This window comes from Oncorhynchus kisutch, linkage group LG21, assembly GCF_002021735.2.
Source record: "Oncorhynchus kisutch isolate 150728-3 linkage group LG21, Okis_V2, whole genome shotgun sequence".
Classification (NCBI taxonomy): Eukaryota; Metazoa; Chordata; class Actinopteri; order Salmoniformes; family Salmonidae; genus Oncorhynchus; species Oncorhynchus kisutch.
The window spans coordinates 23,737,715-23,750,793 of NC_034194.2; the positions used below are offsets into that span (position 1 = coordinate 23,737,715).

A 13,079-nucleotide genomic window follows, 5' to 3' on the forward strand; every position below is an offset into this window, starting at 1 on the left:
CGGCCATGGAAGCCCATTTCATAAAGCTCCCGACAAACAGTTATTGTGCTGACGTTGCTTACAGAGGCAGTTTGGAACTCGGTAGTGAGTGTTGCATCCGAGGACAGACGACACACACATTCAGCACTCGGCAGTCCCGTTCTGAGCTTGTGTGGCCTACCACTTCGTGGCTGAGCCGTTGTTGCTCCTAGATTCCACTTCACAATAACAGCACTTACAGTTGACCGGGGCAGCACTAGCAGGGCAGAAACTTGACAAACTGACATGTTGGAAAGGTGGCATCCTATGACAATGCTATGTTGAATGTCACGGAGTTCTTCAGTAAGGCTATTATACTGCCAATGTTTTTGTCTATGGAGATTGCATGGCTGTGTGTTCGATTTTATACACCTGTCAACAACGGGTGTAGCTGAAATAGCCGAATCCACTAATTTGAATCGGTGTCAACATACACTATATATACAAAAGTATTTTGTAAATTCCATTCTTAAGACTGTCCTTTGAACTTTACTGTTTTCTTGTGGTTTTTATTGAACATTTGCTTAATGTTCTGAGAACATGACATTAAATAGAAACATGAAGAAACCTGCAGAAAACATTATGCCTGCAGAAACCCGCAGAAAACATTATGCCCGCAGAAACCTGCAGAAAACATTATGCCTGCAGAAACCCGCAGAAAACATTATGCCCGCAGAAACCTGCAGAAAACATTATGCCTGCAGAAACCCGCAGAAAACATTATGCCCGCAGAAACCTGCAGAAAACATTATGCCTGCAGAAACCCGCAGAAAACAAATCACACCTAAGAAACATATGGTTCTCAGAATGTTATGTGTAAGCCTCACACCTTTTATTTTATTTTTTATTTTACCTTTATTTAACCAGGCAAGTCAGTTAAGAACAAATTCTTATTTTCAATGACGGCCTGGGAACAGTGGGTTAACTGCCTGTTCAGGGGCAGAACGACAGAACTAAGAAACATATGGTTCTCAGAATGTTATGTGTAAGCCTCACACCTAAGATAATTCTTAGCGGAAACACCTTTGGCTGGCATTATCACCAACTTGGCACAACTCAGGATCAGGAGTTTGAGGAAACCCCACTTCTGTCTTCTAAACAATTAACCCTGGTATAGTTGTATTTTTCAGAGAAAATTACAAAAAAATGTATGCCAAAGACGTACCAGAATGGCTTTCCAATAGGTGTTGAGTGTTCCAATATTGCTTTCCATCAATGACTCCCAACCAAATTTACGGAGTAATTTTTACAAAAACAATAGGTATATGTTGCCCTAAGAGTTGTGCCAAGTTGGTCAAATCTTATTCAAAATGATTCACATCTGTAATGGCTGCTGAAAGGGATTACACTAAGTATTTATGCTGGGGTGTGAAGACATACGCAATCGAGAAATTTGTTTGAATTATTATTTTTTTTTAAAGTTTAACATTCTCTATAATTGTTCTTTCACTTTGAAGATGTGAAGTAGGTTGTGTACATCAGGAAAAAAAATCTAATTTAACAAATGTTTTGATTTCATTTTAAGGCAGCAAAATGTGAAGACTGTGCTGCAAGAGTTGTGTAGACTTTCATCAGGCACTGTATCTCTTTTTTTCTCTGAAGCAGAGTACATTTTCACTAATGAGGTGAGAAGACTGTGTGCTGTACTGGTGGACAGTCTCTCATTCCTCAGAGACACATTCGTAATTATATTCTTAAATCCTTAGTCTTAAAAGTCATGCTTCACTCAGCTGTCAGATATACAGCATGCTACCCAATAGAGCACTGTCCTACCCTCAGTGGGTATGGTAACACCCTTTAATGCTACAATATGCATTAGAGCTCCTGCTATTAGGATTACCTTTACAGATTCAGAAAGAAACACCATACCAGCATATTTTGGCGACGCCAACATTCGTAAGGTTAATTTATTTGACAACCAATCAAATGACAATCAGGATGAAAAAAAAACAGCTGAGCAGGACAAACATTCAGGATCAGGAGGATACAGTCAGTCAGTCAGTTAGTGCGGCACAGTGTTTTAATAACAATACAAACATCACATACTGCAGTCTATCAAACTATGGGAGAGAGAACACCTCACCTATAGTCTGACAATCAGTCACACACAACCACATGCTGTTGTATTGTGATGGAAAAACCTACGACTGTTTGAAACACTGTAGCCTATTATACAAATATAATTCAATTTCACCTGGAAAAGCTAGGTGAAATCACAGGGGGACATTCTACCACAGTCCAGTCTCACTTCTGAGATGAGCTTTACTCAGATAGATAGAGGACTTATCTTTGTATCTGTGGCATTGTAGCATCTGTGACAGCATGGGCAGTACCATTTTGAAGTAGTCAATTTTCTTCATGGTTGTCTGATCCCTCCTGATCACCTGGTTGGACATGACTCCAAGAGTCACCAGGAGGGATCCGCCAATGAATTTGGAAGTTCCACCCAGTTGACTACATTCAAATGGTGGAAGCCCTCAACGTCACTGCCAATGCTAAGACGGTCTCTTCTTTTACTAATTGGCAATGAACTATGCTGATTTCTACTACGTAGCTCTGTCTGTTAAAATGTTGCTGTATGTACACCAACTGTGTGGGCGTCCGACTGTATTTGACAATATGTCTACATCTTACGACATTGGTACTGAGAGACATGGTGCTTCTACAACAGCCATACTACATACAGTTCAATTAAAAAGTATGTGTTTTTCTTATAATTTCAGCAATAAAAGGTTTCTTTGAAACAGAACATCTTCAGTGCAATTGGCAAAGACAAACTTAAATGTTTCATGGAAATTTGATCAGGAAGAAACAGTAACATACATAAATTCAGCTAGATGGTCATTGAACTGTACGTAGCTACGTCACTAGCATGCAAAGTCAGGTCCAGCACTCATCATAAGGCATTTTCTCCATGTACAAGCTGCCTCTGTCACTAGGGAATCCAGTTTAAAGTGCAAAGTTCACAGATTAGATAGTTTGACCTACAGCACTACAATGTAAAGAGCTACATTTACTATACAAGGAAAAGGAGATGAGTGGACAGAAAGGTGTAACAGATCTAATAAGCATTAGATTTACACCAAGCAGAACTGTTGTTGTTTAGTTCAAAATAAATGTACCCACATGAAAAACACAAGTTTACTATAGAATACTACAGTACTTACTATACTACACAATGTAGTATCCCCCGATCATGTGTAGTACTTACTATAGAATATTGAAGTACACTATAGTAAATACTACAGTATTATCTGCCAAAAAAACACTGTAGTGTTCATCTGTTACTGTGACTTGTTATTGGCTTCGTTGGAAGGATAGAGAGCTGCGTGATGCTGATTACATTGTTCTTCATGAGAAGGAGGAAGAGGAGTTAATGGACTGGGTTGTAAACTGGGTCTGATCATTAGTTTGGTCTGGGGTGATGACTGAATAGACAAGCACACACAAATGCACACACGAATGCACGGACGAACACACACAATGACAAAGTTACTCAGTAAACATGAACCTTGTAAAAATTGAAACGTCAATGGACAATCCGGTAAACTACTGGCATGGGTTGACTTGACAGAGACAATACATAGTAGAAACAAAACCTACAGAACACTGCATAATGGGCAGTTAACACGAATCACAATATGATATTTTGTCAGTGACAGCTGGTTATGACAGTGACACATATAGAGCACGCCCAGTTTACACGAGCACAGTTTACACTAGCACAGTTTGAGAGTCAGTTTACACTAGCACAGGAAGGAAGGAGTCTCACAATGTCACGGGTACAGAAGGTGTCACAGCACCGTCCAGGTACAGAAGTCATTTATTAAAACACAGAATATGGACTATCTTCAGATGGGGCTATTCTATTTCAGCCTGGAAGGCCAGTCTGTTTCGGAGGTGGCTAAATTGGACTCTAGACTGCCTGATCTGGCTAGTTCAGAAAACCTCAAACCATCATAAGACTTATAATTATTGCCATTGTACTTTGTTTTGCGACAATCTGTAAGAGCATGAGCTGAAAGTACGAGCCCCAGACACACCGGCAGAGACATTCCTAAGAAGCTACTTCTGTGACCAGTATCTACTGTCCAGTCCAGGCTCGTCTCTCTCCACTCACACACAAAGGGCAAACAATCATAACGTTGACGTCATCAGTAGGGAAAGGATGAGGAGGATCTGATATAATAACGTGGCACTATCATTGGACTAAACACACTGACTCTAGTTGTAATAAAGGATAATAATGGCAGTATGATTACAGGGAGGGGGGTATGTTGCTAACTAGCTTTCCCTCCTGCAACATCTCTCTGGTGTTTTACAGACGTTAAGATGTCTGAGGGAACTACACACTAGATCATCTCTAACGTCTCTGGTTTTAAAACGGCCTGTGTGGCATCGATATGAGTCAAACATTCATTCTAGTGTCAAAATTGATTACAAAGGGAAATAGGATAAAACCTAGTTTATGAAGTGAATAGGTCATGACTTCCTGAAGTGTTGGGTAGGGATTAGGATCATGCCCACTAGCAGCCAGAACCTCCAGACAGTGAAACAGACCTGCCAATTACGCAGCGCCTCAGACTTGTTTACATAAGACAACCCGTCACCAATGTTATGTTGAAATAACCATTGGCCCTAAGCCCTTTAAGGACTGGCCACATGCGGATGTGTTTGAGAGTGTCAAACCCCCGAGTCTGCCACTTTTTGGGGGCAAAATGAGAATTGAGATGATCTTATATCACACTTGTATCCCATCTGCAACTCAATTTTGAGTGACTTGATAAGCTGATTGTGGCCTGGTTGTGCTCAATACGCCTTCTAGCTACTACTTGCTAGCTTCATTGACAAACAGAGTTGTAATTTAGCTGGAAAGTGATTTTGGGCACTGATAACAGCTTGCAGATGATGAAGTTGTAGACAAGTTATTGTTCTCAGAAATCAGTCCTGAGCGAGCAGCCAGACTTTCCCGACTCGATAGGCTGTATGCAGTGCACAGACTAGTTTTTCATGCATTTATTTACTTGAGATATACTGCACCAAACACCTTAGCTAGATCTAAAATTGCACGACTAAATTAATTACAGATGTTTTTATTGATCTTAAATCGGAATATTTTGAAGAAGTGGCTGTGTTATTGTACAGTGACTCAGGAGGGACAAACAACAGTACCTGTCAGGGTACGATTAAGTGAACACAACACACCCACATCAATCCACACCCCTAAGACAACTCTCATTTGACTTCAGCCATGGCCACTGGCATTTCTTAATGAGCAATCGTCAAAATGAGGCTACATCAGGAAGTGCAATCTCACTTTAATATGTCTGAGGGAACTACTCCCTAGATCTTCATCACTCTCTTCCACTGCTCTCTGTCTGGCAGTAACTCTAAACATAATATTGCAGTCTCTTTACAAGCCATCCCTGTTCCAGAATATATATATATATATATATATATATATATATATATATATATATATATATATATATATATATATATATATATATACATACACACACACACACACACACTCAAACATATTAGTAGATATTTCCCTTAACTATGGCTAGTCAGTGCAATCTAAAATTATATTTATAGATCTATACACAAACAAAATGAACTAATTTACATCATGGTTATAGCTAGATATGTAATGTACTCTGTATACACGTACAACATCTTAATTTGACCCTGCTTCTCACAGCAGGAAAATAATCCAACAGCAACAGGAAATGTGAATTATGTGGATTATAATTATTGGACACTTGTAGGTGTTGATACATTTTTCGTTTGGTCAAATCAAGTCACATTTTTAAGTGGAAATTACAAACTTTAGAAGCCTTTTTAAACCTTGAATACACTACAATTACCATTTCCTGCGACAACCGAGAGATAAAATTAAGATAGCAGATCTGTATATGACAAATAATAAATGTGGGTTGGTTAATTAGTCTATATGGGTCGTTCAACAAAATGAGCACCTTTTGAAATTGTGCATCAATATTCAATTTTAAAAGCCTGTTATAGTCAATGAAGTGCCCTTTATTATAGACCATATAGAGAACTAAATACATATTTTTGTATATGAATAAAGACTTGCTAAAGTGCCAAAATTCAGCATTTTGACATGTCCTTCCTTGCACCCTCTGACTTCCAGGAAGATTTGAACATACTTAACCCCACAAAAGTTTTCACCATCAAAGCCCTTGTTGCTTTGACAAAGTCATTTCTGAAGATGATCATTTATTTCATGTGATTAGTGATTCATTTTAAGGTAAAAAACAACATGTTCCTCATTTTATGGTTAACCCTGTTATGTGAACTGAATATGGTGAAACTATTCCTTTGGAAAAAAAATAAAAACTTCAAGAAATGTTAACCATCTAATAGTCAAATCGTAATGTAAGAGCAGGTGAGCTGGTTCCACTCTTTTTGGCCATTTTCTGGTGTTTTGTGGTGAAAACTGAGTGGGTCAAGCATAACACGTCAAGCCTGTGACCCATATGGACAGGCTAGAAATGTTTTAACAAATCCATGCAATTGCCCCTCCCTGTTGCACACAACAAGCTTACAATTCCCTTGTAACGGGGTGGCTGATTTAAAATGAAATCGTCAATCCTGTTACTTTATTTGCCACTTACTATATATAGTATTATATAGTATTATTTGTATATCTTGCCCTTTACAACAATGTTAAAATGAGGTGAAATCAGAAGTTTCTTTTAACCAAGTTCCACATCTCAAAAGGCACCGTATTGATGGAACGACCCATATGCTTGTGTTTGAGCATGTAAACATAACTGTACACTCTTCAGATCCTTACAAAGTGGGAAAGCTATGACTGGTTTTAGGAACGGTTGGACTGGTTGAATCTAGTTCTGCTGTCACCTGTAGGGCACTCTCACATTTCGGAGGACAGCACACACGTCACACACTTTAACCTTTGCAGTCAAATCATGGATTACAATATACAACATTTAAAAAGCAAGGGGGTAAAAAATACAAAATGAAGATCATTTGGGTCAGCATCAAAAGCACACCCGGCTAACACGCAGCGACACAAAAAAATACTCTGGAGTTCTCACCCCAGAGACTTCAAATAAAAACCTAAAAAGACATGAAAAGCACCAAGCAAACACAATGCACCGTTGACTTAGAACTGAATGGTCTGAGCAGGGAGTGGGGATAGTGTTTCAGAAGTAGTCATCCCACTGAAAACTAAAACACTAGATTCCATACATGTTTCATTACAGCTTCCATTGTCAGGTATTTAACGTTGTCCCTTTCCACTGAAAAACTAAATCACTGCAATACAATAAAACTAATGAGAACATTTGATTTAGTTACATTTGGCAATTAGCCATTTTGTTGTTGGTGCACTTTGGGTAGTAATGCATCCATTGAGGGATAAACTAGGACAACGACTAGACACTAGTAATGGGCTCAAGGGTGGTGTTTAGAGTGGTGGGCATGCAGCAAGTTAATCAGGGGGGAAAGAAGGTTAAAACTGGGGATCACTATGTTCTCTCCTCCCTGTTCTATCCATCCTCAGTCCATCCATTGTTCTTCTCCACGGTCTTTCTGGCTACAGTCTAACCCAAGCCGGTGACAGTCATATGGGAATTTTTAGGGTGGGGGGAGGGGTCGAGCAAAGGGTGAAGGGTCGATATCTCACACTGCTGCCTTTTTGTTTGTCTTTGTTTAGTCTGCGATCACAGTGCAAAAAACACATGGTCAGTCATGTCAGTAGCTCTTGACAGAATGAGAATGGGGAGCAGGGGGAACAGGTCAGTGTCTGTAGTTGTTTTAACACCGAGGGCTGCTGTAGCTCCACACCCCCTGTTCCCCTCTCCTCCTAGGGTGACCCCTGACCTTTAGGGCTAGTAGACACAGAGGTCAGGGAACTTCATCTCGTAGACGGGCACCGAGCGGCTCTGGGTCTGGCCGTAGCCTGATGAGATGGTGCCAGACGGGCTGGGAGGGGGTCTGGGGAGGGCAGAGAGAGAGAACATGGGGAAGATGTTCTAAAACATTCAAAATTATGTTGCTCAAGTCATAGAGTGTGCCAGATATTTACCAGGACAGATTGGAGGGTACAATTATATCCTACTAAGTGCCTACGGGAATCCTCTGTTCTTTTGGCATGTGGACTGGCATACATTACAGTGGTGAGAAGTATGTATGTGTTTATGTGGGTGGGGAGGGGGTGAAGCTATTCATTCCAATTTATGCTGTTCAAGTCATAGTGTGCCTACTTGTGCCCATACCAAGAGCCAAAATAACTTCAGAATGCACCTAACATTATGATATAATTGTACCCTCCAACCTGGCCTGTTAAAAATGTGCAGGTTAGCATTTATTCAGATGAGTAGTCTACCAGAGGCTGCACTGTAGTGTTCAATAGCTGGCACAGCCACCGTGCCAGCTTTAAACCTAACCCTAATACTTAGCCCTAACCTTCAATTAAGACCAAAAAGCACATTTACGATATAGCCAATTTTGAAACAGCTCAATTTTGCCTCCAGGGCGAGACCCTGCCAATAAACGCTAACCTCTGTTAAATATCTGGCTCCTGAGCAACACCATCCCCCCTCCACCCACACAAACACACTCATCATGTCTACAATGTACACTGAACACAATGAACTGAATGGTGAATGATAACTGAAGAAATGTACTGAGTGAGTAGATGTTTCTGAGCACTTCTAAAGTGGGAATTACATCATCATAGCTTCTGTTTGGACTATTCTTTCTTTTCTTCTTGGTTCTTACCGGATTGTGATCTCAAAGATCTGATTGAGTTTGCTCTGCAGCAACGTGGCCTGTAAAGAACAAGCAGAGAAGAGCATCAGAGTCAGAAATAGAATGAAGCCACAAAATAAAAAATACAGGAGTAAGATAATGGATTGAAAAACTCAACAGTGATATTCAAATCATGCAACGGCAGAATTTAGGTTCTTTAAACATGGGGGTAGAATTATATATATTTTTTTACCCTGGCACCGCAGTGGGCAGCTATCTCCTCGAAGGGGGCCTTCTGGAACTTCTCCACCACCTGCCTCCTGCGCTCTCTCTCCTGCTCCTCCATCCCCACACTGTCCACTGAGGAGACACACACACTTCGGTATTGTTGTACTGCTGATACAATCACAATGTCCTTGGAGGTACAGATTGATAACGGTCCAATAGAACACTTTACTGTCAGCTAACTCAATATCCTGCTGCCTGACCAAATGACTCATGAGTGATATCGTGCTGATGGGTACTTACCAATGGCGTTTTTCAGAGTTTCAAATGTGATCTCCTCTGCTGGAGTCCTCTGTAGAATGAGAGAGAGAGAGAGACTGAGGGACAGAAGAGACGGGGGACATTTTTGGTGTGCATGTGTTTGTGTTTCTCCTTACCTCCTCTTTCTCTGGGCTGTTCCTAGACTCCACCTCCACCTGTAGTGAGATGGTCTCTCCAATGCTCTTCCTCTTGGACAGACGGTCCTCGTCTAGAGACAACACAACAATTTAGCTGAAAAATGACCCACGATGAGTACAATGGCTTGGGATTAAAGAGGCAATCTGGGATTCAATCAACAACAAAGTGGTTTTCTATTTCCATTCACTCTACAGGCATGGATCAAAACACAGGCTGCGTGCATTGCTGTTCCAAAGGTTAACCATTTCAGTTGGATTACTCCTCATCACCCATCCTTATTGAAGCTACTGATCTTAGTAAGAGTTGAGCACATGTTGAAAGGTGTGTGTTACCTGTGAACTGAGGGATGTAGGGTGTGGCCAGCCTGTCTGTGTTGTAGCCGCTGCCCCCCAAGACTTCTGTGATCTTAGACTGCTGGAACAGAACATCCCCCTCCAACTTCTCCAGAGAGGCAGGGAGCCTGGGAGACGGGAAAGAAGAGACGGAGAGCGCAGAGACCGAAGACAAACGGTAAGAGAGATGGGGAAGAAGAGAGATGAAAGAAGAGGGGTACAGGACGGCGACAGAAGACATGGAAAGACAGAAGGAAGATCAGAGAAGGAATAAACGGGAGGAAACTTCTCCATTTACTCCAGATCTTATTTACTCCACATCTTAAAAGACTGGGGAGATGAAGAATGAAAGCAATATATGGAGGAAAGTAACCCTGCATCCATAAGCTGCACCGCTTTTATCTGTAGAGTTCACAAAAGCCTTGAGGAAGTTCACAGAGCGACAAACAGCAAAGAGCACACAGATACACACACACACAGAACTTAGAATAGCTCTCTTTAAATGCATCACTAATAGGATTTTCGGGTTGACACGAAAAGGAAGGAAGGTCTGTTAAAAGCTGTGTTGACTGTGGCTGAATGCTTCATGAATCTTAAGTGAAATGTCTTTCTAATGGAAAGAATACTAGAGGGCTGTGGGAAGAACAAGATCCCAGACTACTACTCCTATTCACGGAGTAGTGCTGAGCGATTAGTGAACTTCGAGGTCGGTTCGATTCAAAATTGATTTGATTTGGGTTGAACGCTGTAACACAGAATAAAACAATGAATAAAAGTCCCATGATGGTAGTGACTGCCCATTACTGCTCATCACTAATTAACCATAATTTATTCACATTACTTTACGAAAATATTTCAGTTGTGTATATTACATTTGTTTTAAGTGATGACTATTATTTCATTCCAAGTCTTCATCTCATCTCTATAGAGCTGTTGCCTATGCTGTCTGACAAAATCATTATTTTAGTAGTTCTTCAAAGTAAATAAGGCATACTTTTATGATCATGTATTTTCAGGTAGATACCTCACGGAGCAACAGCTGCTCTATCTCCTCAATCTCGCATTCTTCTGTTTCTTCCGTAGGAGGCATAAAAGAAACACAGACCAGACAAGTAGATGCACAAAAGATGATGCTCATTGTAGTTAATTACCACATTTTATGCGATAAACTATGTAGAATATTGGCCTGTTGGAAACTCCCATCGCACAGTTCGGGCTGGTTTTGATTTATCTCTAGAGAAACTGTGCAATGTGTGAATTAAGCTTGCAGAAAACAAAGAACAAAATGGAATTCAAAATAATTGAACCAATGTCGGTCAATTAGTTGTTTAAAAAAATAAAAATAACCAACATTTCGGTTAATCGCACAGAACTACCACTGAGACCTATAATATAATACAGTGCCTTCAGAAAGTATTCATACCCCTTGACTTATTCCACAAATCATAATAATTCTCACCCATCTACACATAATACCCCATAATTACAAAGTCGAAACATATATATTTTTTGGCAAATTTATTGAAAATGAAATGCAGAAATATATAATCTACATAAGTAGTCACACCCATGAGTCAATACTTTTTAGAAGCACCTTTGGCAGCGATTACAGCGATGAGTCTTTCTGGGTAAGTCTAAGAGCTTTGCACACCTGGATTGTACAATATTTGCACATTATTCTTTAAAAAATTCCTTGAAAAGCAATTTTCAAGTCTCGCCATAGATATTCAAGCCAATTTAAGTCAAAACTAACTAGGCCATTCAGGAACATTCAATGTTCAGGAAATGAAGTCCATTACTTTGCCACATCTTCTGCAGTTTTGCTTTAGGCCTTTTTGCAAACAGAATGCATATGGGATATTTTTCTTCTTAGCTTCCTTCTTTTCACTGTCATTTAGGTTAGTAGTGTGGAGTAACTACAACGTTGTTGATCCATCCTCAGTTGTCTCCTGTCACAACCATTAAACTCTGGAACTGTTTTAAAGTCACCATTAGCCTCGAGGTGAAATCGCTGAACGGTTTCCTTCCTGTCCGGCCACTGCGTTAGGAAGGACACCTGTATCTTCATAAAGCCTGGGTGTATTGATACACCATCCAAAGTGTCATTATTAACCTGACCATACTCAAAGGGATATTCAATGTCTGCTTTCAGATTTGCTATAACAAAAGGGGTTGAAAACTTGACTAAGAACATTTCAGCTTTACATTTTTATTCATTTGTAAACATTTCTAAAAACATATTCCACTTTGACATTATGGGGTGTTGCGTGTATGCCAGTGATACAAAATTGCAATTAAATCCATTCAAAATTCAGGCTGTAACAAAACAAAATGTGGGTAAAGTCGTAGGGTGTGAATACTTTCTGAAGGCACCGTAGACACAAATGAATCACTAATCACACTAAATAAATACTACACTTCAGAAATGACTGTCAACACAAAAAACGTCAACTGATCGTAGATAACAGGAAAAGGAGGACCGAACACGCCCCTATTCACATCGACGGGGCCGGAGTGGAGCAGGTCGAGAGCTTCAAGTTCCTTGGTGTCCACATCACCAACAAACTATGATGGTCCAAACACACCAAGACAGTCGTGAAGAGGGCACGACAACGCCTATTCCCCCTCAGGAGACTGAAAAGATTTGGCATGGGTCCCCAGATCCTCAAAATGTTCTACAGTTGCACCATCGAGAGCATCCTAACCAGTTGCGTCACTGCTTGGCATCCGTAAGGTGTTACAGAGGGTAATGCGTACGGCCCAGTACATCACTGGGTCCAAGCTTCCTGCCATCCAGGACCTTTAAACTAGGCAGTGTCAGAGGAAGGCCGAAAAGTCATAGACCGTTCACTCTGCTAGCGCACGGCAGGTGGTACCGGGGCACCAAGACCAGGTCCAAAAGGCCTGAGATAAGACTGCTGAACAGTAAATCAACTGACTACCCAAACTATTTGCACTGGCCCCCACACATTTGATTATGATTATTTATTTTTTTACACTGCAGCTACTCGCTGTTTATTATGTATGCATAGTCACTTGTACCCTACCTACATGTACATATTATCTCAACTAACCTGTACCACTGCACATTAAATCGGTACCCCCTGTTTATAGCCTCGTTATGGTTATTTTATTGTGTTACTTTTTAAAACTTTAAGTAATTTTTATTTGAACTTTTAACTCTTATTTTCTTAAAACTGCATTGTTGGTTAAGGGCTTGTAAGTAAGTCATTCACCTTAAGTTCGAACTGCTGTAGGTGATAAATACAATTTGAAAATAACTAGGGCTTGACAATGATG

At 40.4% G+C, this 13,079-nt stretch overlaps 1 protein-coding gene across 3 annotated transcripts in view; it reads right to left on the minus strand.

Moving 5' to 3' along the window:
* Positions 1 to 1,894: 1,894 nt before the first annotated feature.
* Positions 1,895 to 13,079, minus strand: part of LOC109866523 (protein EFR3 homolog B) — a 61,789-nt gene continuing 50,604 nt past the window's right edge. For all 3 annotated transcript variants that reach the window (XM_020455232.2, XM_020455231.2, XM_020455233.2), the window contains 6 exons: positions 9,780 to 9,907; positions 9,426 to 9,517; positions 9,292 to 9,340; positions 9,017 to 9,123; positions 8,794 to 8,843; positions 1,895 to 8,007 (listed from right to left, as the gene is read on the minus strand). In XM_020455232.2, coding sequence (XP_020310821.1) covers positions 7,902 to 8,007; positions 8,794 to 8,843; positions 9,017 to 9,123; positions 9,292 to 9,340; positions 9,426 to 9,517; positions 9,780 to 9,907 — 532 coding nt within the window. In that variant the 3' untranslated portion in view covers positions 1,895 to 7,901. The remainder of the gene's footprint in view (positions 8,008 to 8,793; positions 8,844 to 9,016; positions 9,124 to 9,291; positions 9,341 to 9,425; positions 9,518 to 9,779; positions 9,908 to 13,079) is intronic.